The sequence below is a fragment of the Panthera leo genome, chromosome C2, assembly GCF_018350215.1.
Source record: "Panthera leo isolate Ple1 chromosome C2, P.leo_Ple1_pat1.1, whole genome shotgun sequence".
In the NCBI taxonomy this organism is placed as follows: domain Eukaryota; kingdom Metazoa; phylum Chordata; class Mammalia; order Carnivora; family Felidae; genus Panthera; species Panthera leo.
In genome coordinates, this window is record NC_056687.1 from 2,350,734 (window position 1) to 2,378,606 (window position 27,873).

Below are 27,873 nucleotides of genomic sequence, written 5' to 3' on the forward strand. Positions count from 1 at the left end.
GCACCCGAGGGCCTTCCCTGGAGGCCATGGGGGCTTTTTTTAAAAAAAAAGAAAAGTAGGGAGTATGGAGAGATTAAATAGGAAAACTGCTTTCCTTGACTCTTCGTCCCAAATGGAAGAAATAAGCCAAGTAAATAGGTCGTCTTCGGCCTCAACAGCTGAGAAATTCACTCGTCCGCGCTTTTAATTAAGCGCCACGTGGTCTTTGCGCCAGCTCCTCCTACTCTGAGGACTTAACAAAAGGACGGTGGCTGCGGAGAGGGACCGGGGGACCCCTCGGGGAGGGCCCCGCCCAGCCCGGCGCCCACTCACCGGCCAGCGGCTCGACGCGCAGTTGCGGCTCCTGCGAGTACACGTCGTACTGCACCGGGGGGTACAGGTGGGGGAGGACGAAGCGCACCGGGCCCACCGAGGCGCACAGCTGCCGCAGCGTGTACGTTCCGGGCTCCCTGGCCTAGAGGCACAAGCGGGCGAGTCACCCCCACCCCTGTACCAATCCGATCTATGGATCTATGTATGGATCCTCCGAGGGAGGGCTGTGCCGTCCTAGCCGGCCGTCCCCGCCCCGCCCTCCCCCCTCCGCCCTGCACTTCCAGGGCCAGCCGCGCACGAGGTCGCTCGGGAGCGCCCTCCATCCCCGACGAGGATTTCCTAAGTCACTGAGGCGTAACTTTGCCCTTCTGCTTCTAGTCCGTTATCTTCAATCGAACAAACTGGCGTTCTCTCCGACAGGTGTTTACTGGAACATCCGGCATGAGATCGGAGCCCTGCTCTGGGCCTACACTATGAACTCGTGACCAACAGCGAGCGGTACTTTGCGCTGGCCCCGTCTTCAGCCCAGGAACTACAGGGCTCCCTGCCTGAGGGCAAGGTTTGGAAGAGAGGCCAGAGCCGCTAATTTGACAGCCGAGCAGCCAACAAAAGGAAACAAAGTTTAGTGTGACAGCGTGCTACCTTCTTTGAAAGCACAGGCCAACAGACGGTATTTTTTAATACCAGTGAGAGCAAACAGAATTATCCACGTTAAGAACTTCTTTCACAACGCATCAACTGCCAGGTGCCTGGGTGGCTCGGTCAGTTGAGCATCAGACTCTTGATTTCGGCTCAGGTCACGATTCATGAGAGTGAGCCCCACGTCCAGGCTCGCGGGTGGAGCCTGCTTGGGATTCTCTCTCTGCCCCTCCCCGGCTAGCAGGCTCGCACCCTCTCTCTCAAAATAAATAAATAAATAAACATTTGTAAAAAATGTATCAACTGCCACAAATCTGTTTAAGTATAAAAGATTTTTTAAAACGTCAGTCTATTTTTCTTTAAGGATACAAACAAAACCCAGGGTAGGGCACAGAGACGCCACACTTCCAACAGCTGGGGCGAGCTCGACACCCTCCCCGACCCGTCTTTAAAGTCAGCTCCCCACCTCGACACGTACCTGCGTCCTGAACGTTATCCTATTGGCCCCCGGTTCCAGAGTCACTCCGCTACATTTCAGCACGTGGGCCCCGTCCTCCAGAGCCACACCGGAGGACGTTTCTAGGGAAGTGCTGCTCTCCTGCCTCCTCAGGAGCATGTGAACATTCTTGCATATAATCCCCGTTGTGTTCAAGGAATTGTCCGAAGGACTTCTCTCAAACATCTCATACAACTCCAGCGCGGGTAAGTTGTTCTGGGGCACGGGGAGAGGCGAGGTCTCTGTCGGAAAGTTAATGGTCCCATTGGACGTCTTGTGCTTGGTCAGCCACTCGGCGGTCTTGCGGTAGTTGTTTTTCTCGATGCTGAAGTGGACGTTGATGGCGACCTGCTCCACGTGGACGGGCATGGGCATCTGGCTGCACAAGGTGATCTCCACGGACAGAACCCCCCCGACGTGGACCACGGCGTTGGAAGGGGTAAAATGGAGGTCTCTCAGTTGTGCAAAACAGTGCAGAGGGAGTACTATTTTCTGACCTGTAAACGCACATTACCACGAGTTAGTCCCCCACGAGTGAGTCTCTCTGTCTCTCTCTGTCACCTTGGCTTGCCTGCAGGCGGCGGGGCCTCGGTCGCTACCGGGCACGAGAAGCAGGAAGCGACGCTATTCAAAGGGGACGGCGGAAACCCCCCGGCCCCGCGCCGTCTTCGCACAGCTAAACGAGGTATTTGGTCAAAAGGGAAGCATAAACACATGCCCAGATAACTCCTGGAAGTCATAAAATGTGAACAAATTAAGGTCTGTAAGCTCTGTTTTGGCAAACCTAAGAGAAAAACAGGTCAATTAAGCCCTGAATTTCAAAACAGTATTTATAAATAGTCCAATTACTAGAATTGTTTCAAAGAACTCCACCGCTTTCCCACCTAAAGAAATTCTCAGGTAAAGACGCCACGTTCCCCCCATATATCCGGAAATAAACCCAGGCGCCTGCCAGCCTATGAAACCAGCCAGTGGGGAGCCCTGTGTCCTGGACCCCCAGAGGGCAGCGAGGCCACAGCCTCCCAGTTACTAAGCGGGAGAACCCACTGTACTCTCTGGCCTTCTTTCTGGTTTGTCACAAAATGTACAAGGCTGCCAGACTGGTAAGTTTATTAAACACTAATCAACTCAAGGAAAGACTTGCGGAGATTAATGTTCTAAAAGCACTTGAGGGGCGGCGTGGGTGGCTCAGTCGGCCGAGTGTCTGGCTCTGAATTTTGGCTCAGGTCACGATCTCCCGGAACATGGGCTCCAGCCCCACGTCGGGCTCCACGCTGACAGCACAGCACGGATCCTGCTTAGGATTCTCTCTTCCTCTCTCTCTGCCCCTCCCCAGCTCTCATACATGTGCTCTCTCTCTCCCTTTTAACTATAAATTATAAATAAATAAACTTTAATTAAAAAGAAGGAAGGAAAGAAGGAAAGGAAGCACAAGCGGTCAATCGTAGACTATCTTAGTCCTACAGAGACGTCGTCAAGGAATGCTGGCAGGAGGCGTGCCTGTGCAGTCTCACATACGTGTCACATAAAGCAGACGTGGCACATGGCTCTGCCAATGACCATTTGGGGCACATTAAAGAATCTAAAAGGGGTGCCTGGGCGGCTCAGTCGGTTAAGCGTGGGACTTCAGCTCAGGTCATGATCTCACGGCTTGTGGGGTCAAGCCCCGCGTCGGTCTCTGTGCTGACAGCTCGGAGCCTGGAGCCTGCTTCGGATTCTGTGTCTCCCTCTCTCTCTGCCCCTCCCCTGTTCATGCTCTGTCTCTCTCTGTCTCAAAAATAAATAAACGTTAAAAAAAAATTTTAAAAAAAAGAATCTAAAAAAACACAAACAAACCAATGCCATGTTGCTCCTGAGAAACCATCCAGATAGCTCAATTTGAGTGAAATGCACCCCAGCAATCAACAACCGTATATCTACCTACCTGAAGCCAAAATCTTTGGAAACACTGGCTTTCAAGTACTTAAAAACTGCTATAGACTGCACTGTGGTCAACCCCATCCTCTTTTTTAAGTTTATTTACTTTGAGAGTGAGAGAGAGAGAGAGACGGAGTGCATGCACACGAGCGGGGAAGGAGCAGAGAGAGAGGGAGAGAGAATCCGTGCTGTCAGTGAGAGCCTGACATGGGGCTCAATCCCACAAACTGTGAGATCGTGACCTGAGCTCAAGAGTCAGAAGCTTAACTGACTGAGCCCTCAAGGGGTCCCACTGTGGTCCCCCTTTTTAAGTGGAAGTCCTAGCCCCCAGTACAATGGTATGTGGACATGGGCCCTTTAGGAGATGATGAGGTTTGGATGAGGTCATGAAGCGTTAGTGTCTTTATCAGGAGACAGTAGAGCGAGCGCTCCCCCTCCCTCGCCCTCCCCCCCACCCCTCTCCGCCCTGCCCCTCCCACCCCACTTCTGTCTCTCCTGTTGCCACGTAAAGACACGTCAGGAAGACAAGCCTCATCAGAAACCAACCTTGCTGGCACCCTGACCTTGGACGTCCAGCCTCCAGAACTGCAAGAAACAATGTCTGTTGTTTAAGCATCTGGTGTGAGGCATTTTGCTATGGCAGTCTAAGTGGACTAAGGCAGTAACTATCTTAGATGAGCACTCTTCTTGAAAAACTAAACACGAGGAGCTAAATGTTACAATAAATTTAACCTCACCACACAGCACCACTTACGAAATGGATCTGCCGAATCTCTGGCCTAAATCTAAGCCTTTCAGACCTACCTTCCTAGGTGATGCTCCCTTGAGCAAACACTCAACAAATTCCACAAGGTGGGGAGCCTGTGAGACAATGGGCTCGATGCCTTTAAAAGGTCAGCATCTTACAGCCCAGATGTCACACAGTGGACAAAGGGATAAACAGAGTGCGGTCCATCCATACGAGGACTACTTTCGGCCACGAAAAGGAAGGAAGCACCGACACGGGCTGCGACATGGATGAGTGCTAAAAACGTGACGCGCGGGGACATGAGCTAGTCACAAAGGACCACGTGAGGTTGCTCCATTTACGTGAAATACTCAGAATGGGCATCTACAGAGACAGAAAGTGGATCAGTGGCTGCCAGGGGTGCGGGTAGGAGGAAGGCTGGGAGAAAGAAGTATGAGGCTTCTTTTGGGGGAGACAAAAACGTTCTAGAATTCACTGTATGGAGATGGCCGTGCGTGTCTATGAATGTTCTACAAGCCACTGAATTGTACACTGCAAATGGGTGAGTTGTATCTCAATAAAGCTAGTATATTTAAAAACAGCATATTAAAAAAAGGAAAAGAGACGGGAAGAACTGTTCTAAATTAAAAAAGAAGCGAGGCATCTGGCGGCTCAGTTGGTTGAGCATCCAACTCGCTTTTGGCTCAGGTCACGCGCTCACAGTTGCGAGATCAAGCCCGTGTTGGGCTCTGCACGGACAGCGCGGAGCCCTTGAGATTCTCTCTCCCTCTGTCCCTCTCCCTGCTGACGCTTTCTCTCTCAAAAAATAAAAAACTAAAAAGTAATTAAAAGAGAAGTGAGATATAACAATCAAAGGCAATGTGTGATCCCTGACTGGACTCTACTAAAAATACTTTATAAAAACATTTCTTTTGCACCATCGAGGAAGATTTGAATATAGACCACTTAGCAGCTGAAGTCAGAACCTTGCTCTTTGGGTGGCTGGGGGCACCCTTGATTTCAGAAGGCCACGCTAAGCAGTTTCAGGGTGAAGTGTGTCATGTGGTCTGGAGTCACTGCCAAGTTCAGCAGAAAGAAAGATACAGATACATGTTTGCCACACGGCAAAAGTTAACAGCTGCTGAATCTAGGTGGGTAGCCTGTGGTATATACTGTGTTATTTTTTTACTTTCCCACAGTATTTGAAAGTTTTCACAAGGAGAAGTTTTAAAAGCGAATCTGACCAGGGCTGTCTGTCAGCTGGTCAAGTTGAGTGTCTGTCAGAAAGAAATGAGACAAATACCACATGATTTCACTCATATGTGGAATTTAAGAAACAGAACAGGGCCACCTGGGTGGCTCAGTCGGTTATGCGTCTGACTCTTGATCTCGGCTCAGGTCACGATCTCACGGTTCGTGGGTTCGAGTCCCGCCATCGGGCTCTGTGCTGACAGCACGGAGCCTGCTTGGGCTTCTCTCTCCCCCTCTCTCTCTCTGCCTCTTCCCTGCTCGTGCTCTCTCTCTCTCTCAAAATAAAAAGGAGAAAACAAAACGAACGAACGGAAAAGAGACAAAGACCTCTTAAATACAGAACACACTGGTGGTCGCCAGAAGGGAGGCGGGAGGGGCGGGGATGAAGAGCACACTTGTCGTGACGAGCACGGAGTGCGCAGACAACCGCTGAATCGCCACGCCCACACCCGAAACAACTAGAACGCCGTGCGTCAACTCTGCTTCAGCGCGAAGCGGGTTTTCAAAAGTGAGGTTCTTCAAAGCACCCCCCGCCCCTCCCGCAAAGAGCGGGTCTGACCTGGGCTGTCCGTCTGTCGGCTGGCAAAGCTGAGTATCTCCCGGCAGAAGTGCTTCCGTTCGTCCTCAGTCAGGTGGTGATCGCTGGCCAAAAGGCTACTGGTCTGAAGGTAGCTGGAGGAGAGTCAAGGATCTGAGAAGAGGCCCCACTCCCCCAGCGGCACCGGCACCAGAGGCTCCCGGTCCCCAGAGCCTCCGCGTGCAGCCCGGCGCGGAGTCTCCTCGGGGCCTACGTTATCAGGAGCTCCAGGACAGACGTGAGACGTGCCGACTAGGCCCCTAACTTACAGGCGGCCCGGTCCGTGAGCACGAGGCGGGCTTCTCCTCTCTTCGCCGTTGGGTGTCTGCCAAACACTCACCGTGGGCCCCGCTGCTCGTACGGACAGAAAGCAAGTCTCCTATTTCGCGGGGAATATTAAACCCAAAGGATACTTTTCGGTCTGTCCAAGGTGTTTCTGACACTCGGCGAGTTGCTTCCTCGTGTGAGTGATGGGCAGCGCCCAGCCCTCAGCCAGGTAGTTCTTCAGTGCTCCCTGCAGGTACACTTCCGCCTTCTGCGGAGACTTTTTCCTCCTTGCAAACCAACACACAGAAGCTTTCGTCATGGTTCGTGACAATCCCGCCCTGCCCGCCGCCCCCTGCACCGACCCTGTGCCGTCTGAGTCCCTCTCTGGCGCTCCCCACGGGAGCAGGACGCGTGGGAAGGCCAAGGGGGAGGCGAGGTGAAGGACTCATCCACGGGGACGCGGCCGGTTGGCCAGGAAGCGCTGACGCCCGCGTCCGCCTGCGTCGGTGCCACAGCACCTGCTAAAGTCGGGCACACGCAGAAGCGGTCCGTACAGCCCGACTGAGAGGGAGCTCGGATCGGCTCTGAAACTCGGGCAAACGGCCCTCGCCAGGCCTCAGAGATTTACAGAGAACCCGGAAGAATTTAAATAGCAACACACATCGCCCAAGAGGATCTTCCAGTCCCAGTTTAAACCTTCAAGATGTTTAGAGTAAAACAGGGCACAACTGAGGAGAGCTTGCCAAAGCCTCGGTGACGACACGGACCCCCCGTCCTTCCCTGGAGGGTCCGGGCTCTCCTGAGCTCGCTAGACAAAGGCCAGCGCGGAACAAGCACTCGTCCGCTCTAGGCACCCTTGGGAGACCTTCCAGTGTTGACTAGCCTACTCTTGAAGAAGTAAGGTTCTCAAATTCTCAAATCACATAAATTTGCAAGCTATCAAATGACGCACGTCGGTATTCCTACGTCCCGGTGTTTCAAAGGGGTCAGAACCTTTAATACTTCTTCAGTTACTATCTCTAGCCAAAGATTCTCATGTTCTAGAGCAGGCAGTCTACAGGCCAGTGCCCAGCCCCCGGACACGGAGGCCAGCGGCCCCCCAGCAAGTCTGCGGCAAGCGGGGGCCGGGAGCCGAGCCTCTGGGCGGACCAGCGCCAGCCCGCTGGAGCTCCCGGCCTCGCCAGAACCAGTGTCCGGGGGGGGGCTCGGCTCACAGCATCCGAGGGGGCGGCCTCTTCGCTCCAACTAAAAACTCACTCCTCAGATTTACTAGATGGAGGCTCAGGAGTGCCACACTCTAGCCCTGTCCTCAGGTGTGTGACTGGCTGGCGGCTACGAGCGCGTGTGGAAAACTAGGAAGTTCCCTCAGACGACTTACGAAGCCCTCTGCGGCCACTTTAATCAGTGAAAGTAAATCGCCTTTTCTGGTTTCGGCTACTAAAATTACTTTATTAATGACAGATTTCAAGATAGCGTCTCAAACACACATTTAAGCAAACGTAACCATCTTTTCCCTTATGATTTACATCCCTTTCCAGGGCTCTGAGATAGCGAGCACACCGCCAGCTCCTCGATGGGCCGATTTCATCAGCCACGTGAGAAATATGCGGAGTCTTTTCGACTCCAAAGCTGGCGCTGGTCTGCACCAGGCACACCGCCCCTCAACCCGAAACGAGCACCCCACTCTCCTGGACGTTGACATCACTGACCTCGAGGCTTTCCATCTTCCAGAAGACAACTGATGTAACTACGGAAAATGCTATATAACAAAATACTTACGAATCGGTATCCCAGTTTATGCCACTGGATACAGATTTGTAACCATTTCCTCATAATTCTTTCCTTAAGTAAAATTATTACATACCGTAGATGTTATGTATACCACCTGCGTATATAGTTACGTTACGCTAATTTAACTAAAGAAACACAAAGATCACAGAGCGATCACAAAGAAACACAGATATTAAGAGTAACAAGCTGAGAAATCTCTCCATTTGGTTTTTAGAAGAAATAGAAAAAAACACCTGATAACGATTGGCTGACATATTCTACATTTTTCATTCTACACATTTATGTACACTTCGCATTAACCCCATACCTGACATTCTTAGTACATGTCTGAAACGTCTGAAACTCAAAGAAAATTTCAAATTCAATTACATGTAAAACTCTGCCAGGTCCTTCCCAACAAACTTAGCAGACCGGAGCCTTCCAATGCTCGTGTGCATTTCGATGGCCGCGTGGGACAGATCCTGCGGGAAAGCGGAAATCCGCATGAGCCCGTAGTTGATCACCAGGCAACCCCACACGTATCTACCCAGCACTGAAGCGAAAGACTTCGTTGTTAACAACATCATTGTTTATGTCTATTTTTGTGCTGAGTTTTTACGTGATGTGTGATTTATGCAAAGTCATTAACTTGTACATAAATTATGAAGCCTAATGATAAAAGAAATAGGAACTCAGCAGGCATAGAGTATTTAACTTCTCAAAGTACTTTCCATATGGGGTAACATTTTTAGTATTTTTCTCACTTTCTGGACAATAGGGACAAAAACGCTCTATCAAATGCTCCCACGTTACCTGCAAGTCAGGAGTCCGGCTGGCCCACCGAGCTCCTACCTACACTGCGCTTCCTACGGTCTCTCTAAGTCGAAATCTTTTAAAATGAAGCACAATAGGTTTGTTCAAGTCTACCGTATTTTCTGGTATGCACAAAACCATTCATTGGCCTTTCTTACAATTTCTATTGCATTGAACGCGCAGTATCACTCTGAACAAAATTATAAACATCCAAAGATGCTTTTATGCCTAATTATGGCACCAGGGATACCAATGCACATTTAACGAACAGCAACTATCCTGGGTGTCACCCGTAGTTCCCTAGGGCACCCACCAAGAAGTGGAAAAGGCCCACAAGGAGGAGGTCCCGAACACTATCCCATTCTCAGCCCCACGGTCAACAGAGCCTTCTGGAGACAGCCTTGGGCCGTGGGTAGACAGGTATCACTTGTAATACTTACTAAGTAGTGTTTTTCAAAAGCTTCTACTGATGATAATGCTTCCTTGAGCTTCTTATAAGGACTCTGAGCTGTGTTGGCTTAAAAAGAAATGAGAGTCCTTATTTACCCTCAGTCCTTTTCCATCCTTATTCATCCATACCTGTGTGTAAGAATTCTGAGTGATTCTGAGCCTGGCAGTTCTAACTAACCAACCCGCATTGTCCCGAGCGCTCAAGGCCTCCCGCCCAGTCTGCGCCCGGCCACCCTGACCCCAGCAGGCCATCCTCTGCACACACGGGGTGACCGTCAGTCACTTACGCAGAAGCCGCTTGCGTTTCTACGCACCTCCTCAGACCCGTCATGAGTCTACAATCACCCTCAAGTGCCACGGGGACAGGCACTCACCTGCACCTGCTGCCTGGGGACCCACAAACAGCCGTGCCCCCCAGAACTCCATCCCTACTTCCGTGCTCGTCCAAGCAATACAGTCACAAAATAGTCTGAAACCCTTCACGTGCTGTTTCATTCCCGACTGAGACCAGAGTCTTTAATCACATCGCTTCCACAACGATCGGAAGTGGTCTCGCCCGAGTGGTCACCACGGAATGTGAACACCGCACGGCCCGCCGGCTACTTTCGGTGTGCCCGCGGGCCAGACCTCAGCAAGGCTTCGGCTAAGTCACACTCTTCCGTCTCAGTTCACACCTCCAAGAATCGGGAAGGCTCCTTTCAAAGGGCCTCATGACCTAGGAGTAGTTTACGGAGTAAAAGGATTTCTCTGGCCATACTGTTAGGAAACTAGGTCCCCTGTTAATTCAGAGGGAGACTGGTGCATTTTGACTCCACACAGGCTGTAAAAAGTCACGATCCGCTCATTCGAGCCTGCGAGAGACTCAGAAACGTTTTTTAAAATCCTTCCAATTTCTTACGCTATCTCCAACATTTCTTTACACTATTAAATGGTAAAATACTCTGTGTATTAATCTGGTCAGCTAACAAGGAGCACAACTTCCCAAATGGGAGCAATTACACTGTTAGAATATGAATTAAATGTGGCAAGATGCAAGGGACGTCTTCGTTACTGTCCACTGTGCCAGTGCACAGACACACATCCAAAAGTACCTGTTTCGGGTCGCTCAGCTCCCAAACCTGCCAGAAGATCAACTATCCTGTTGAGGTCCTCTGAGTTAGGTCCTTTTTCCGACACAAGTCCGCACAGATAGCCCAAGGACTTTAGCTGTTGAGATAAACCCACCATTTTCAGTTATTTACAGAAGTGATCAGCAGAGAATTTATGAATTTGAATATACAAATTAAAATCCAACTAAATCCTAGAAGAAATTTAGCCTTCCTATCCAAATAATTCTTATCTGCATACAAAAACGTATCTTACCGGGACCATCTCGGATTCACACCCGTGTGCAAGAATTCCGAGTGATTCCGAGGCTGGCAGTTCTGAGCTTACGCCACTAACCAACCCACACCGTCCTGAGCCTCCCAAGGCCTCCCGCCCAGTCTGCGCCCGGCCACCCTGACGCCAGCAGGCCATCCTCTGCACACACGCGGTGACCGTCAGTCACTTAAGCAGAAGCCACCTGCATTTCTACACACTTCCGGCTTCACCCTTCTTCGTACCCCCTCCCCCAATTCCTGGCGGGGAACATCTTCAGCAGTCAGGGAGCCATCTGGTGCATCCCTGCTACCAGACACGCCCTGAAGGAACCAGAACGGCCCGTGCAGTGACCCAGCGGACGCTTCTCCAAACAGCTTCCTCGGCCCGTCCGCCCCAGGCGCACAGCCCACGAACAACGCCCACATCTGCCTTTGGCAGTTACCTTCTCGGTGGCATAGCTCCATAAGCCCACAGTGTGGGCAATGTTCGAGTCTATCTGTGCCCGGTCACAACAACCTTCTATCCTCTGCAGCACCTCCAGACAGCTCAGGAACACCCAGCAGTCCAGAGCGCCAGGCGGGACAGAGACCTGGAGGGTGTAAGTGTGGCCGTGAGGACAGCGCCCAGGGAAGGCACCGGAACCCCCACGTCCTAGTGCGCCCCTTCAAGCAGCGGCCCAAATAACGGGCCGCCATCTGCAAAACTATCAGGGGAGAGAAGGGACGGAACAATAATCCCATCGGCTCGCTTGCGGCGAGGGGAGGGGTGACCTACGTCCAAACACGGTATTTGGTTTTATATTTCCCACGACAGGAGAGACCGGGCAGGGATAGAACGTTCAATATGTTCTGGAAAGATCATTAAGAAAAGAAGCCCACAAAAAGGGTGACTGTCAACACTCACTCTGAGTCTGAAGAGGCCACATGACAAAGGGCAGAGGCCAGGACCTCAGATGAGCACCGGGCCCCATTTCAGAAAGATCACGCTCCATACGTGAGATGCGAACACCAAGTAGCTGTCAGGTGACACTCGGGAATTATACGACGTGGTAATCTTCTCAGGTGTCATTATGTTTGTTAAAAAGAACTCCTGCTGCCTCGAGATACACAGTGAACGACTACCCACAATTAAAACATGATGTCTAAGATCTGCCTAAAACTAATGCAGGGGAAAGTGGGCAGGGACACGGATGAAACAAGAGAATGGTCGTCTGCTGCAGCTGGGGCCGGGTCACCCAGAAGTTCATCCCATTATCCTCTCGACTGTTGTGTGTATTTGAGCCTCTCCGTTAAAGGACCAGTAAGATAAATATTACATTACCGCATACACAAAAAACCATCAACTGCACAGAACCAATTCTGAGATGCACTTTTTCCCACATTTAAGCACCTCTGAAATAGGAATGTGTCTCCCATCGATGGCATCTAACACATACAGTTGACAGGACCGACCGTTTTCTTGGCGGCACTAATGTCATGAGGGATCTTACATCTGGTATCCCAGTTTGCTGAGATATGTTAATATGAACTATTCAAAAATGGGAACGTCAGAGGTAATTCTACACCAGGTGACGAGGGAAGCTGCTAACGCTGACAAAAAGCCTCCTTCAACACACCCTGAGCACAAATAAAAGGCCCTGGAACCAACTAGAAGGAACCAGGGTGCCGTTTCATGGTCCTGTAAAAGCCAAATTGCCCCGTCTCTGCAAAATGAGATGAACCATTTAGATGTCTGAGGAGAAAACCTGGCAGAGACAACGGACCACACGCAGGGACGCGCAGAAGAACTGTCAGCAGGACACAGCCCGGGAGCCTGATGGGGCACGTCCCTCCCTCCCCAGTCAAACCGGGGTGGGCTCTCAGTCAGCTGACTCGGCTCGGCGGGCCCTCCTGCGAACTAGGTGCCACACGTCCCGGGTACTGTCACCTTCCAAGACCCTGCGACCACAGGCAGCCGTTCTGTGGAAACTTCTGCTGAACGCCACCTCTCCTCGGGCACACACTGGTTACTTGCCCGCGAGAATAAAGGGCACGTATCAAGGCTGCGCACCGTGCTTCTGATTCGGACGAACCCAGAGAGGGAGAGGGAAACCCCAGTCGTCACAGCAGGCGGCTGCCGCAGGGAAGAGCACAGGGAGAGAGCCTTGGGAGGGGAGCACCTGAAGGGACCATGGCGGGGAGCACTGAGAGGGGCTGCTAAAGAGGGCACTGACAGGGCCGTGTGGGGGGAGCACCGGGAGGGGCTGCAGGGAGGAGCCCTCGGGGGGACCATGGCAGGGACCACAGTGAGGGGTGCAGGGGGGAGCTCTGAGAGAGAACACGTGGGCAGGGGAGCACCGAGAAGGGCTGCAGGGGAGCAGGGGGAGCACTAGGAGGGGCCATGGGGCAATGGACACTGAGAAGGGCCAGGTGTGGGCTGGCAGGTTTCCGGGATCGGAGCACTTGCTGGGGGGAGCGAAAGTGGCCAAGAACCTGAGAGTGAGGCACCCAGAGGGCACCCGCGTGCACGTGCAGACCCTAAAGAGGCACACGCCGCGATATGAGGGTTTTAGTTCATGGAAAGACCGTGGAATAGGTATGTTCCTGGCATCTTTCTTTTCTGCAAGGAGCAAGCACCGCCCTCTGGAAAGCGGTGTGTAAGAGAAAGCAGTAGGGGCAGTGAGCGGCAGCTTTTCTGGGGGTAAAGAGAGCAGCACTCGTGGCAGCCACCGGCCGCTGCTGGAGCTCCGACTTGCGCCGCGGCGGAGGCCAGAGCCAGCAGAGCGACCCGGCCGGCAGGTGCCGCACAGGAACCAAGGGGAGGCGCTCTACTACCCAGACCCGGCGCTTGTTCCGGGACCGGAACGGGTGCCCCCCAGCCGGCCCCTCCCTGGCTCCCGCAGGTCCGCTCGGTAACCTCAGCGCTCTCACTGGCTCCCTTCGCAGAGGCGACCGCAGCTCCTGGCACTTCCCGGCACACGCCCTCTTCCGTGGAAGCTCCTCCTGGGGGACACGTGCGCGTTAATCGGCACGGCCCGCGGCACCTCACAGTGCCCCCTGATCTCGGGCTTCGAGGTGCACCGGCCTCTCGCCCTGCTTCTTACGTGTGTCCGTCCGTCTTGGCTCCCAAGCAAATCCCAACTAAACACCCCAAAGGGACCAGCGACCCTCTGCATGCTTCTCAACACATCTCCGGGCCTGACAGAGCCGGGCTCCGGCAGCCAGGACTTCAGAAGTGGCTCATCTAAGACTTCCAGAAACACTCGTGAAACAAACTTCGCTTAAAATATAACCGTAGCCATACTTTCCTCATTGCTTTAAAAAACTAAGTTACGAACACATACGGGGAGATGTGTGAAGGATACAAATCCTAAGTTTAGAGCTCCGTGAAGTTGTACAAATATAAGCAGCACTCAAATCGAGAACTGACCACTTGGGTTTCCTTAGAAGGTCCCCTCGAGGCCCTCTTCCCGGTCAGCACCCACCCCAAGAGGAACCCCTTTCCGTCCTCTGTCGCCACCGGCGACTTCTGCCCGATTGCTGCCCTTCCCGTGAGCGGAATCACATGGAACGGACGGGACAGTGCAATCCCACCTTGCCAGGCTTGTCAGAGGCCTGTTCCTACTGCGGGGCCGTACGCCTTCCTACGGATCCGCCACAACGTATGCGTCCATCCGCCCGTCCGCAGGCCTTGGGGTGGTTTCCGGGCTTCGGCTACTACGGGTAAAACTCTTGGTAGTGCTGCCCGCCTCTCTAGGGGAGCAGCCTTCTCAGACTCGGGAGACCCCCAGCCCCCGGAACCAATCCACATGGGAGGAGAAGGCGAGCAGCATTAGGTGCCCCTCTCCTGCAGGGATCCCTGCGGCATCAGGGCAAGGAGGAGAGATCGACACTGGGCCTCTCGGGATGCTCACGGCCCACGGGAGCCACGGTCTCTGGTAACAGCTGCACGGGTTCGGCGAGGGGCGGTTACGAGAGCCGCCGTCAAGGGGGGCTGAGAACACGGGCTCCCCACCAGACGTCTGTCACCTCCCGGTCCAGGCGACTGGTGACCCGGTCCTAAGCCAGGCTGTCTGGAACACAACCGCACCGGCTCCATCCTTTTCCAGGGAACCCAAGCCAGGACGTCAGCCAAGGTCAGACCCTCCTGCCAGTTCACAAGCTCCTACTGTCTTTCGGCGGGACTCATTTTTCTTGGCACGTACCTAGGAATCTGGGATTGCTGAGTCCGCGGACAGGCGCGGGTCGCAGCTTGAGCAGACAGTGACAAAAAGTTTTCCAAAGCGGCCGCACACATTCGCACTTGTATCAGCACGTGCGAGTTCCGATGTTTGTCTGGTGTCGTCAGTCTTTTCTAAACGTTCTTTCCGTCCGCTGTGGTACAGCTTGAGAATTGTTGCAAAGTCCCACGAACTCTGGGAAAGAGGGCTTGTTTACAGCCACGGCAGCACGTCTCCACGAGATCCAGCTCTAAACCCACTCAAACAACCCCGCTGGCCTCTGCAGGCCGGTCTGGGTGTGGCGGCCCCTGGGGGACACACGTGCGTCAACAAACACTCGAGTGTGCCACGGGACTCACCCAGGTGGCGACAGCCCCCCGAGACCCACAGCCCCCAACCCCACGCCGCCCAAACCCAGCAAAGATGAGCCCCTCCTCTGCTGAAGGCGAGCCTGCCACAGCTCTGCGTGTCGCTTGGAACCGGGCGGCGGGCTCAGCAGCTCTTGACAAGGATGGAACAAGAAGGATGCTGACCACCTGTCCACAGACTTCTGGGCCTTCTGGAGAACCTCTTTTGTAAACGACAGACTTTTAAAACTGATTTCTTAATACAGGTGTCACCCACTATCCGCAGGCACAGCGTTCCCATGAGGCCTTCGGCAAGTCCTGAACGGCATAAAGTGAACACGCGGTTACCCCTAATTTACGTGGAAAAGTTTCCGAGCGTTTCCAGACCCCAAAACCACCTCTCAGGCTCTTCTGCTCCCCGGGACCCGTTTCGCTAACGTGCACAAAATCGGTCGCGATCAAGCCCGGCGCTCAGGGACACGGCTCAGAGCTGAGGCGGCCGGAGGCTGCGGAGCTGCGTGCAGGTCCCGGGGCCGCGCAGGTGCACGCCGCCTCGGCTACGGCCCCTGCAGAACAGACTGGACGCTTCTCAGGTTTTCTTCCCTAAAAGCAGGAAGCCTCTCCGAGACTTCTCCTGGTCGGTGAGAACAGGTACCTAGACAAGCCCTTTGTAAAGCAAACTTGGGAAAATCGGGGATACCGGTGTTTCTTCTTTAGTTTCCTAAAGCCCCCCCTTTCCTTGTACCGCTGTTATTGCTAACCCAAGAGCTGTTTTACCATTTTCTAAGCCTCAAGTTAAAGGCATTCTTTTTATTCTTGTTAAACTTACATTTTTTCTAAGACCAAACACTAAAAACATAGCATCCTAAGCACCCCAGCGTGCCCACCCCCTGCTGGAGAATCACACGCGCAGTGCCCCCCACCACCGGCCCCCTCCAGCCCCGCCGGATGCCATCCCCTTTGCACACCCATCCCTGGTTAGACGCTTCACAACAGACTGCTTTTGCTTAATTTGAACGTTGTACACACGGATTTAAAACGTACATATTCCTCCGCGTGTGACTTGTTTCGCTCCCGTGTCCAAGTCCATCTGTTTTCGCTGCTGTCTGCTAGTCCACTGCCCACACAGACCACGACTGTGTCCCTTGTACGTGACGGACATCCGGGTGACTTCGTTTCCGGCAATTCCGAATCCTGCTGCCACGAGCATTTCTGCGCTCATCTCCTGGGGCACGCACGTCCGTGTGTCTGTGCGTCCGTGTGTGTGCAGACGCCGGGGCGGCCGGCTGGGTCCCGGGGTGCGTGTGTGTTTCGCCCTGGCGGGCACTGCCGCACAGCACAGCTCTCCCCAGGGAGGCACCGGGTCCCACCCGGCCACGTGTGGGCATCTCTCTGCCACCAGTCTGCTTTCACTGTGATGAAGGAGATGAAGTACCTCTCCGTATGCTTTTCGGCCATTTGGGTATCTTCTTCGGCCTATTTTTCTACTGATCTGTCAGTCTTTTTTCGCTGATTTGCAGGGGCTCTGCATCCGGGCCAGAGCCGGTCCTGACCGCATAACCCATGGGGTTCAACTCCGCGGCCTCTTCACTCGCTCGATGCTGGGCGTTCACACGCACGTAGAAGAGAAGTTGTGATCTCCGTGTAGTCCGGCCTGTCACTCTGCAGTCCTGGGTAACAAATACCTGCCGGCCTCCAGGCCATGGAGACGTTCTCCCATGCTATCTTCCAGAAGCTCCCCTGTTTCACCTTTCGTGCTTAGACCAAAACTCCACCTGGGATTACTTGTGTGAGGTATGAGATCAAGATTTATCTCCACATGTGTTTAGTAGACACACAGAATAACTTTTCTTGAATCCATTTATTTAAAATATACCCCAGGGGCGCCTGGGTGGCTCAGTCGGTTAAGCGTCTGGCTTCGGCTCAGATCGTGATCTCACGGTTCTTGAGTTGAGCCCCACGCAGGGCTCCACACTGACAGCTCAGAGCCTGGAGCCTGCTTCGGATTCTGTGTCTCCCTCTCTCTCTGCCCCTCCTCCACTCACACAGTTTCTCTCTCTCTCTCAAAAATAAACATAAATAAACAAATAAAATGTGCCCCGATGGGATCACCTGGGTGACTCAGTTAAACGATTCTTGATTTCGGCTCAGGTCATGATCTCACGGTTCGTGGGTTGGAGCCCCGTGTCGGGCTCTGCGCTAAGAGCACGGAGCCTGCTTGAGATTCTCTCTCTCTGCCCCTTTTCCGCTCATGTGCTCGCTCGCTCTCTCTCAAAATAAACTCAAAAAAAATTTTTTTTTAAATGTGCCCCAAGTGCTCTAGTTCTGAACCCTGTCCTCCCCACCGGATTACGCCCTCAGTCCCTGGCTCTCCTCCCTGCTCCATCTAATCGCTGGCCTCCCTCTGCCCTCTGCCCCGCCAGGTCCCTCGCCTGCCATGGCTCCGCAGCGACTCCTTACCGGACTGTGGAACAAAGCCCAGGCTTCAGGGTGACCTACAAATACTTCCATCATCTCCTCGAAACCCAGCTTCTAGCACCTCTGCAGCCTTCCCGACAGGGCCTGCCTCGTCCCTTAAGTTCCAGCAAGACTGAGCTCCGTCCGAGTTCCTTCAGTAAAACTTCCTCTGCCTCACACGTGCTCGCATCTCCCGCCACAGGCCACATCCGCCTGGCAAATTCTCCCTCGGGCTACTCCTTCTATTGAAAGCAGGCTCCCAGGGATGGGGTTTGGTCTATCTTGCTCTCTGCTGAAAATGCAGGGCCCAGAACAACACTTGCCCGGCACAGCCCGGGTGCTCAAGGAGTGCCTGCTGAACGGAAGAGTCCTTTCCGACCCAGCTCGTACAAGGCCGCCTCTAGAAATCTTCCCTAGCACACGGCAGGCGCCAGTCCGGTTTGCCGAACTGAACTGAAGCAGCCGTGCAGAGCTGCGGCCTCTGCGGCCTCGACACTCCTCCCGCCCCGACCGCCTGGCGACAGCGATCTCTGATGCTCTGCTCACCTGGCTGGCTCAGTGCCCTCGGGCGCGGGTCTCCCGAGTTCTTCCTCATCTGCGCGCCCGACCCCCCCACCCCGTGTTTACCCCGGTGCCCTGCAGCCATCGACTGATTCCCGAAGGACTCTTGGCAGCCCCTCTTCTCTTTTCCCGAGAGCCACCAACCCTCACTGGTTCTTCCTCGGCAACACCTCTGGCATTCACCTGTCCTCCCGTCCGCTCCTGCTGCTCGGCCAGCTCAGGTCCGCGTGGCTCACGGTCACGCAACAACTCCACCTGTCCACGGAGGGGCCCCGCGGAGCGCCTGGAGCAGGACACGCCCAGCGACCCGGAGCTACACCCCTCAGCTCCACCTCTGCTTCTGGCCTCTGCTGAGCCCGAACCTCGGGGTACCAATCCTAGGGGCCGGCCTGGAAGGCACGCCTTTTCTGTTCCATCCAGTTTAATGTGGAAGCTTCTAGCACACGTGGCCCCCGCTCACAAACTGGCAGACTGGCCACGATTGGCCTCTTGTGCATGGCTCCGGCCAGTCTCTAGACCAGGTCACTCTTCTGGGATCCCGAGCCTTCCTGGCCTACCCTGTGAACACACTCAGAACCGAACCCAACAAAAGACAAATCGGTACTGAGGGGGACACGTTTTTATTTACTTTATTTTATTTTTTAATGCATAACTTTTAACGTTTATTTTTTGAAAGAGAGAGAGAGAGACAGAGAGAAAAAGCGTGAGCAGGGGAGGGCAGAGAGAGAGGAAGACACAGAATCCGAAGCAGGCTCCAGGCTCTGAGCTGTCAGCATGGAGCCCTGCGTAGGGCTCGAACCCATGTACCCTGAGATCCCGACTTGAGCCAAAATCAGACGCTTCACCGACTGAGCCATCCAGGCGCCCCATGGAGGACACGTTTTTTAAAAAATCATTTGGGCAGTCATTGTAACAAATGTATAACGGCCTTCTAGAAAATATCTTCCTTATATTCTCACTCATAATTTGGTAAACACTAAAATATCTGCACGTTATTACCTTTTTTCTTACCAAAAATGCAAGGAAATAGGAACTGCTCGGTTAACTGAAAAATGGGAGGATCTTTCTGGAAGGCAGTTCTACAATGCACACTAAAAGCTTTAAAAACACGTGTCCTTGAAAGGGCAAGTCTACTTGCATGAATACATCACGTAGAGACAAATGGATGAGAATACACACTGACACAAATTGCAAATAATTCTGAGCAATTCAAATGTTCAAAATAGGACTGATTAAACAACTCCATTTCTCTGTAGACAGAAAGGCCGTAGACCAGAAAGGAAACCTCCTGCCGTCAGGACATGCAGTGACATTTTCTTCTGTATGTTTATCTTTACCTTCCAAATTTACATAGAGAATATATTCAACTTTTGGTAAACGGAGAGAAAATCTTTTTGAATGTTGTCCAAAAAAAAGAGAAACCCTGTGAAAGCGTCATCTGAACTCGCGCAGCACTGGCATACTTTAGGGATGTTCCCTCTCGATCCCTCAGGGCTCACAGGGCAGGCCCAATCCCCAGCCGTACGCATTTTGAACGAGAGCTGGCCCAGGCTCTTCACCGGCACCCGTGATGTGGGATGCCAGGCCCCGTGACAGAGGTGGGGGCTTGCTCCCACGGCATCTGGCCACCGCACGGCCTCCGACTCTCAAAGAAGATACTTTACGTCAATGGCTAAAATCAACCAGGCGGTTGTTACGAGGACACGTTTTACAAATCACAAAGGCAAACGTACCAGCGTCTTCTGCTAAAGATATGTCGTAATTGGAAATGCACACACAGGCTGTGTAACACTCAGGCTTAACAGACTTCACAAAAGCGGCCTGACCCCAAAAGAGCCGCACACGGGCCCAGCCTGCAAGCTGGCCGGGTCGCCGGCCTCTCCGTCCGCACACGGCACCGTCGCAAGCCCCCCCGGCGGGGGTCAGAGCCACAGCTCCGCACTGGCCACTGACACGGATGCGAGAAACACCCCACCAAAAAGCTATCCCACACGCCGGGAACCGAGTCTATTTTTTAGAGTAGAATTACATGTACAGAAAACGTAACTGATTTGGGGTCTTTGGGATTTTGAAAGTCTCTACAAAAACTTAAAAGAAATCCTAAGAGTAAACTTTTCTCGGTAAGTGCCAGCGGAGAAACTGTTACTCGGGACCTACCAGTGTTCTCCCTCGGCCAAAACCAACCTCCAGAGAGGCTGAGATGACAAGTCATGTCCGAAGGGCGGCCACACGCAGGCGCTGCGGCTCTGCCCCCTGGATGCGCGCCGCCTCTTGAGGCCTCACCACCCGAATGGCGGCTACGGGGCTGCCTCCACCTCACGGACGGAAGAGGTGAGCCCTGAGGGGTGAGTGAGTCAAGGTCCCCGGCGGGGAGGGGCAGGTGGGGTCCAGGCACAGACAGTCTGGCTCCGGAGCCCCCCCTCCCAGCCTGTGCTAGACTGTCTTCCCCAAAGCCGACCCTCACAAGGACACCTGACGACGAGATTACGGCCAAACTGCCGGGACGGGACAGGGACAAGCTCCCAGCGGACAGCTACAAGCGGACGGCTGACCCCACGCGAGAGCGGGTGTCGCATGAGGACCGCGCAGGCTCGGCCGTGGGGCGAGCAGAGTCGACAAAGGAGGTCGGCAGCTCTGGGCCCCGCGCGGTGCAACCGGCAGGCCACACTTCCGGGGCCCGGCTGCTGCCCGTGGCCCTCGTGCGGCGGGGACGCCGAGGGACGGCCCGGCATGCGGAGAAGAGGGAACGAGAAGGTGGGTCGCTGGCGTGGAGAAAGGGAACGCGGACAGTGGGGTGTGTGTCCCCGCCCCGAATCCAGCTGTGGTCCACGCACAGCAAGCAGGACGCGGCAGAACCGGAGAGGTGCGATGCAGTCAACGTGACTGAAAGCGGGGGGGCCTCCCCCGGAGGAACGGTCGACGACGAAGACCACTTGACTCAGGAAAGAAGGGAGCGGAAACGTGACCGCAAGGGCTGTGAAGTGCACAACACGACACTGAGCAGGTGCCGAGCCCTCGGGGCACCTGCACGGGGAGGACGAGAGCCTGCAGAATCCTACCGCTTCCGGCTGACTTGCCGACCCCGAGCCAGGAGCGGCTCCGGACAGAGCCCATGCCACCTGCTGCTCACGCGCCTCTTTCCAGCCGGAAGGGTGCCCCATTTCCGCGTACCCCTGCCACGGCCAGAAGTATCACGGCGCTCGGGAGACGAGCTGGGGTGGGCGGCAGGGCCACGGAAGAGCGGGCCACCACGCACGTCCCCGTGTAGCCCACTGGCCCCGTCTGGTGCGTCGGGACAAGAAGGGATCCGTGGTGGGACCAGGACACCTGGGAGCCGGCATCTGAGGAAATGGTCCCCCCATGCCTACCCTGTGCTGGTGTCCCCGGGCAGGCCTCCCAGATCCGGGGAGCTGTACTTAACGCTTCCGCAGGCTCTCCCGCCCTCCAGCTTCCAGAAGGCGTAAGGACGGGGCCGCAGGGGCCCGGCTCCCTCCCTGCAGGGCCAGCAGCCCTCACCACTCTCCCAGTGTCTCCTCCAGCCCCAGACTGGCTGCCGTGCCGGGACTGGTCAATTTCCTAAGGCGAGAGAAAGCCTCTCGGACAGATTCTTAAATCCTTCGGTTTGTGACAGGCGGGGGACCAGCACTAGAGACTGGCTGCACCACCCTCCGCGGTTTCCCACCCGTGCCCTGTGCCGTAGACAGTGCTTCCTAATAACCCTCCTGGGGTCATCGCTTTGACGGTACTGAGCGTGAACTGCGTGGCCTCTCCCACACACCCTGCTTTCCCCCCCATCCGCTAAGGTGACAAAATCTCGGAATCAGGTGAAGTATCTAGGCACACGAACACAGACAGCCCTGTCCAATTAATGAATGGTCACCTCACGGCCCCCTGGTCTGCACGGTCAGATCGGAGAGGCCAAAGCAGATCACCCAAGTCTACGTGGTTAGACGAAGCCAAAAGAGTATCATTTCAAGGTGGAAAATGCTATTTCCCTCATTTGCTCGATTAGGTATCTAGGCAAGAAAAATAATTTGATACAAATTCTTACGTTCCTGAGTTTGTGGCTCAGCTAGGCTAAGCATTTCTCCTTTAGAAATCAACTAAAATAATTTCATTTGGGTAAAAAAAAGATTGTTTAAATTAAGATTATTCAAACTAAGTGTTAAGGCTATTACTTGGCATTCTAGGATACACAGGATCCAAGTCACCGTATAATGAAAGACACTCCACCGTGGTTCGGCTCATGCAGTACAATTGTACGCCAGGACCTCTTACAACTGCGGCCCTCGACGCGCTGGCAGGGGTGTGACAGAAGAACGCGAGTCTGGCGTGGAGGGTCTGATGCTGAGACTCGCTGTGTTACTGGGTAAGTCTAACCATTTCCAGGCCCACTTTCCTCATTTGTAAGATGCAGTTCGAACACTCACTTAGTTCTTAACCGGGGAACGGGGTGGGGTGGGGTGGGGTGGGTGGGGGTGTCTACGAATCCTCTGAAATTGTGTGCAAGATTCTATATGTGCATGTGTGCCTTTTTCCGGGTAAAGAAACAAAAAAGGTGAGGACCCCCCCCACCCCCCACGAGACCGTCGATAAAGTTCCCTTTACTTCACTGCAACGTGTCTGGGGCCGGGGGCCGGGGGCCGTGGGCGAGCGCAGCGGGCCCGGAGGGAGGCCATCCTTCAAGGCAAACGCCTCACCAGCGACGCACAGCGTCGAGCCTCACTGCCTGGTCTCCCCCACTCACCCGCACGTGCGCACACGCGCTCACGACGTACCCGGCCAAGACTCCGTGCTGCTAACGCACGAGGCACGGCCGGTGTGCGTCCCTCACGGTGCCACCCGTGTGTTCACGTGCAAGACAAAAAGGCGGTTCTGCAGTAAGACGAAGGTCCACCTACAAAACCTAACGCTGCGTGCCCGCCAGGTGAGCTCTCCTTCTCAGGGAAGAGCAGCCCGCCCCCTCCGCCCCCCGGCCCTGACCCCCAGAATAAGCCAAAGGCACCTGAAAAGCTTGTATGAAGAAACACCTTGCTTCGGGCCACACGAACTCCACCGCGTTGAGAGCGGAAATGACACTTTTGAGCGGTTAATCCACGTAAAGGGGACCAAACGGTACGCTACAAATTAAGAACGTTCAGAAACAGAGAGAACTCTTCCGCCAGGCACCGGCGGGCCGACGCCCGGTGTCGGGGCTCGGAGTTCCGCGTCTGAACAACGGGGCAGCGGGGAAACGGGGCACGGGGGACTCACCTCCAGGAGCTTCAGCTCCTGCACGCAGCCGTGCAGCAGCTCCAGGGCGCGCTGGGCCACCTCCCACGGCCTCTGCAGGAAGAGGAGCAGGGTGCACTGGCGAGAGAACAGGTAACTGCGCAGGTCCAACAGGGTGGCTTCCTGCCTCTGTATCAACTCCCGCTTCTCCATGTCTATGGGCTTTCGGAGGATCAGTCCGTTCCAGCTCTTCACCGGCTGGCAGAAAAAAGTCAGCCAGTTGGCACCATCTAAACAGACACACATCACGAAAGGCGCTGACGGCACGTTACTTCACCTCGCCGAGGTTCTCGCTCGGGGCTGCGGGACCCCGGGTACCCACGGGCAGCCAAACAACCGGTCGCCCCCTCACCACCGGTCCGCCCCCTCAGCGTTGGCACGGAGCCGGTCTAGAGACGTGCGGACCGGGTAGTGACGGCCCGCGGCCCGCCCGGTACGCGGCAACTGAGGACAGGCGCAAGGCAGCGGGCCCGGGCCACGAGGCACACCGGCGTCCCGCGCCCAGGGGGTCACGAGCAGGTCGGGAGGCAACGGGAGACCGCCGGGCTCGGGGTCAGGGAGGCCCAGGCTCCACGCTCGGCCAGCTCCGGGAGAAGGCTCGAGGCCTGGGCTGGGGCACGCTGTGCCGGCTCCCCTCTGCCCGGGCGCCGAGAGCAGCCGGTTCACGTGACCGTGCTGTCTGTTGGGTCTCCCTCACCCATTTTCACCCGTCCTTAGGCCTCACGCCTGTCTCTAACTCAACCGCGTCAGCTACCTAAATCACGCTCCTAGAGGAAGGACAGGAGGCACAAAGGAGGAGTAGTAGTGGGGGGCAGAAGGTAAAAATTCTTGCCTGTCAAAACCTTGCAACGAGGCTCCCCAATTCTAACGGACAGCGCCAGACTCAAACACGGTCTTAAAGTAAGCATAAGAGCCCATGATAACTAGTCATTCGATCCATATGGCAAAAATTGAATCTATTCACTCACTCCAAAAGAGAGCCATTTCTTCAGGCTATGTTCCCACCGGGTATGACTCCGTATTGGCACGCTGACGTTAGTAAACATCTCGAGTGCCAACTTACAACAGCATCCTTCACTGACCGGGATTTATAGAGAGCTGTCCAAGTGCACACTCAGGGAGGTGCCCACCCACCCCCCCGGGAGCCTCCACCAGCGGGCCCCTCGGCCGGCCCCCTGCCTAGCGTTCGCCTGGCTGCCTCTCACATTCCACTCGGGCCTCTGTGCCGGTGCCGCCTCCTCAGACGGCCTCCAGGACCACACTGTCCGAGATCACCCAGCGCCTAGCGTCACACTCTGCCCCTTCACCCACAACCCCTCCTGCGGCCCGCGCTCATTACACTGCCTGACGTCAAGTTATTTATTCTCATTATCACACTGTCTGACTTCAAGCTATTTATTTTCCCACCGTAAGTTATTTATGCTTCCCCTTCGTCAACCCCATGAAGGAAGGGCTTTTGTTTTGTTCCCTATTACGTTCAGAACAGCACCTGGTACATACACAGCTCTCAAAAAGCATCCACTAAATCAATGAACAAAAATGAACAGTCTTATCATTGAGCTGCACAACTTGGTCCAGGCTTACTTTCGGATTTTAATTGGTCCCAGATTTACTTTAAAACTAAGAGGGCAAAGAAATTATGTGAAATATGCTGAAAGAGATACGTAAGATATTTAAACACGTACGATATGGATACATAAAATGTAATTTTGCCTCTTCTCAAAATTTTTAAATTTAATTAGTAAATATTTTGCTCTGGCTATGCTTACATTTGTGTTTCAGCAAAGTAAGAGATCCAAACCTGAACCTCCCAAACTTGGGTTTGAGAGAGAACCAATGGGTGGCGTTCATCGTTTCTAGAAGAAAGCCAGTGCCCGGGGCTTCAGCGGGCTGTCCCGGTACCTCATCGTCCTACAGGTTTTCTAGCAGACACCGCGGTTCCCTGGAATCACTCCTTTCGTCACACACCGTATCAGGGTTCTCTCAGGACACCCGACAAAGATGTCTGGCACCACACTGTTTGTGGCGGCGGGACTGGGGACAACCCAGATGTCCCACACCGAGGGACGGTCAGATAAACACTGCACGGCATGATGCAGCTGGTGACAGTAACAGCTCAAAACCTCATGTGCTAACTTGGGACGATGCCCGCAGAGGGCTGTCACCAAGCACGACAAGCTACGGACAAACGTCCACGTGATATGATGCCATTTCCAGCAAAGCAAGTTATCAACCAAAAAACAGTGAGAACGATCAACGTTTTTCTCTGTACACGGTCTCGCTGTGCTAATTTTGTACTTCCAAAATAATTCAAGACTTTAAAATGTTAAAAGAGCGGTGAACGCTCATTACGGTGGTGTCGTTTAAAACGCTGCAACGAGCACCCAAATATCACAAAGACAACTTGTCAACACGGTACAGGAGGCCCACTCTTAGGCTAGCACGGAGGCACAGCATCGGAAGCATACCTAGGCAGCTGTAAGTTGTAGAGATGACTCTCTATACCTAGCAAAAATACCTTCTTCTCAAATGCTTTTATTCAAGACTCTTCTAACAATGAAAACGACCAATTCTCAATTCTCATCTCACTTCCTGTTAGAACCACAACAATACATCCTATGTAATTTGCATAAAGCAACCAACGGTGATTTAATTATTGGGGGAACAAATCATGGCTAAATAATGGCAGCCTGCAGGCTACTTAAAAGTGAGGAAAACTATGCTGAGACCCGGGTCTGCTTCCACAAGTTCACTACTCACCCCCAGCACCAAAGTTGACGACGTACTGAGAAAACAGGGCGTCCAGTTCATCATACTGTACGAGGGCATCTTCGAACTGCTGCAGCATCTCAAACACAAAGGCCAGTTCCTCCTGGTGATCCAAACAAAAGTTTTTAAAGAAGCAAACGTGTCAGTCGACTTTTTGAAACAACGTGTAGCCAGTAAAGATTACAACGGAGAAAAGCCTGCGGCACCAAGAGTGACGCTCAGGCAGGGCGCGCCCAGGGGGTCAGTCCGTGGAGCCGCCGACTCTCGTTTTCAGCTGAGGTCATGATCTCATGGCCGTGGGTCCGAGTCCCAAGTCGGGCTGCAAGCTGACAGCACGAGGCCCCCGCAGGACTACACCGGCCCGAGAATCAACCACTTCTCCCAGAAGCCCCGGCACGTTTTCAGAACGGAATTTAGAATCTGAGACCTTATTGGCACTAAGTGGGTTTGCCGCTACCGGGAAGTCGTCTTTTCTCCAGGCCCTGTCAGAGGACGGGGAGAGGAAATACAAGCGTATGTACGATCCTCACACACACGGATCTATATTCCTGATCTATCCATCCACCTGTCCGTCCGTCCGTCCGTCCATCCATCCATCCATCCCACCGTGGGTTCACAATGGTATCTCAGAGTCCAATCCGACACCACTGGGTCCACCTAGATTCTCCCCCTCCGGGTTTATAACTCTTAGAAATCAAGTGTAGATACACTTGAAAGGCGAAGCGACAAGGCCATCGGAAAGGTCGGTAACAGGTCACTCATCCCGTGAACATGAACACACGTGATTCCCTCATGCGCGCCCGATCACCCAAATACCACTAAGACATAAGCAATAGTCAGAGATAAACATCAAAATTTCTAATCAGAATTGGTCTTTTATTTGTTCAAAATGCATTATTTCTTCAGTAATTAACACACAAGTGCAATTTAAATATGAACATTTTTTTGTCTCAACATGGTGAACAAGAATAAGGAAACCTAAGGGCCACGTTCCTGTCACTCTTTGCAGTGTTAGAAAGGTTCACTGGAAACTAGCCTTTATCAGAACCCCAGATTATAAGTCAAAACTACAGGGGCGCCTGGGTGGCTCAGTCGGTTGAGCGTCCGACTTCGGCTCAGGCCATGGTCTCACGGTTTATGAGTTCGAGCCCCACGTCGGGCTCTGTGCTCACAGCTCAGAGCCTGGAGCCTGCTTTGGATTCTGTGTCTCCCTCTCTCCCTGCCCCTCCCCCGCTCATGCTCTGTCCGTCAAAAATAAATAAACATTAAAAAAAATAATAATAATAAATCAAAGCTACAGAGGAAATAAATGTCCCCGGGGAGCCCTAATGTAATCAGTGCCATGCAGGCAGTAGACATCTTTGTCCTCAGGATCAACACCACGGCGAGGGCCCCTCTGCCTGAGACACTTCCACGGTGGATACCCCAGAAGGCCCGAGATACTAACAAAACCAAAATCACTCTGAGGGACAAGGCCCTCTAGAAAACGGCTAGATGCTGAGCAGGAGAGCTGACGGCACAACTACCCAGGAGACCACCTCTGATCTGCTTCATGAGCCCAGAGACGGAAACATCTGTTAGCTACTACATCGTCCCTTGGTTTTAAAAACTATGCCGATACGAGCGACCACAAAAAGCCTGCCTTACTTACAAAGGAAGAGAAGACGGAAGCGTCTAGTTCTACACTTA

The 27,873-nt window shown here is 53.8% G+C and overlaps 1 protein-coding gene across 2 annotated transcripts in view; it reads right to left on the bottom strand.

Annotated features, from left to right (window-relative positions):
* Positions 1-27,873, bottom strand: part of TRAPPC10 (trafficking protein particle complex subunit 10) — an 86,460-nt gene that overhangs the window by 20,043 nt on the left and 38,544 nt on the right. For both annotated transcript variants that reach the window (XM_042903268.1, XM_042903267.1), the window contains exons 6-15: positions 26,176-26,287; positions 23,398-23,645; positions 11,024-11,170; positions 10,311-10,425; positions 9,210-9,286; positions 8,347-8,438; positions 6,333-6,473; positions 5,902-6,014; positions 1,430-1,944; positions 313-454 (exon numbers count right to left, since the gene is read on the bottom strand). In XM_042903268.1, the coding sequence (XP_042759202.1) occupies positions 313-454; positions 1,430-1,944; positions 5,902-6,014; positions 6,333-6,473; positions 8,347-8,438; positions 9,210-9,286; positions 10,311-10,425; positions 11,024-11,170; positions 23,398-23,645; positions 26,176-26,287 (1,702 nt within the window). The remainder of the gene's footprint in view (positions 1-312; positions 455-1,429; positions 1,945-5,901; positions 6,015-6,332; positions 6,474-8,346; positions 8,439-9,209; positions 9,287-10,310; positions 10,426-11,023; positions 11,171-23,397; positions 23,646-26,175; positions 26,288-27,873) is intronic.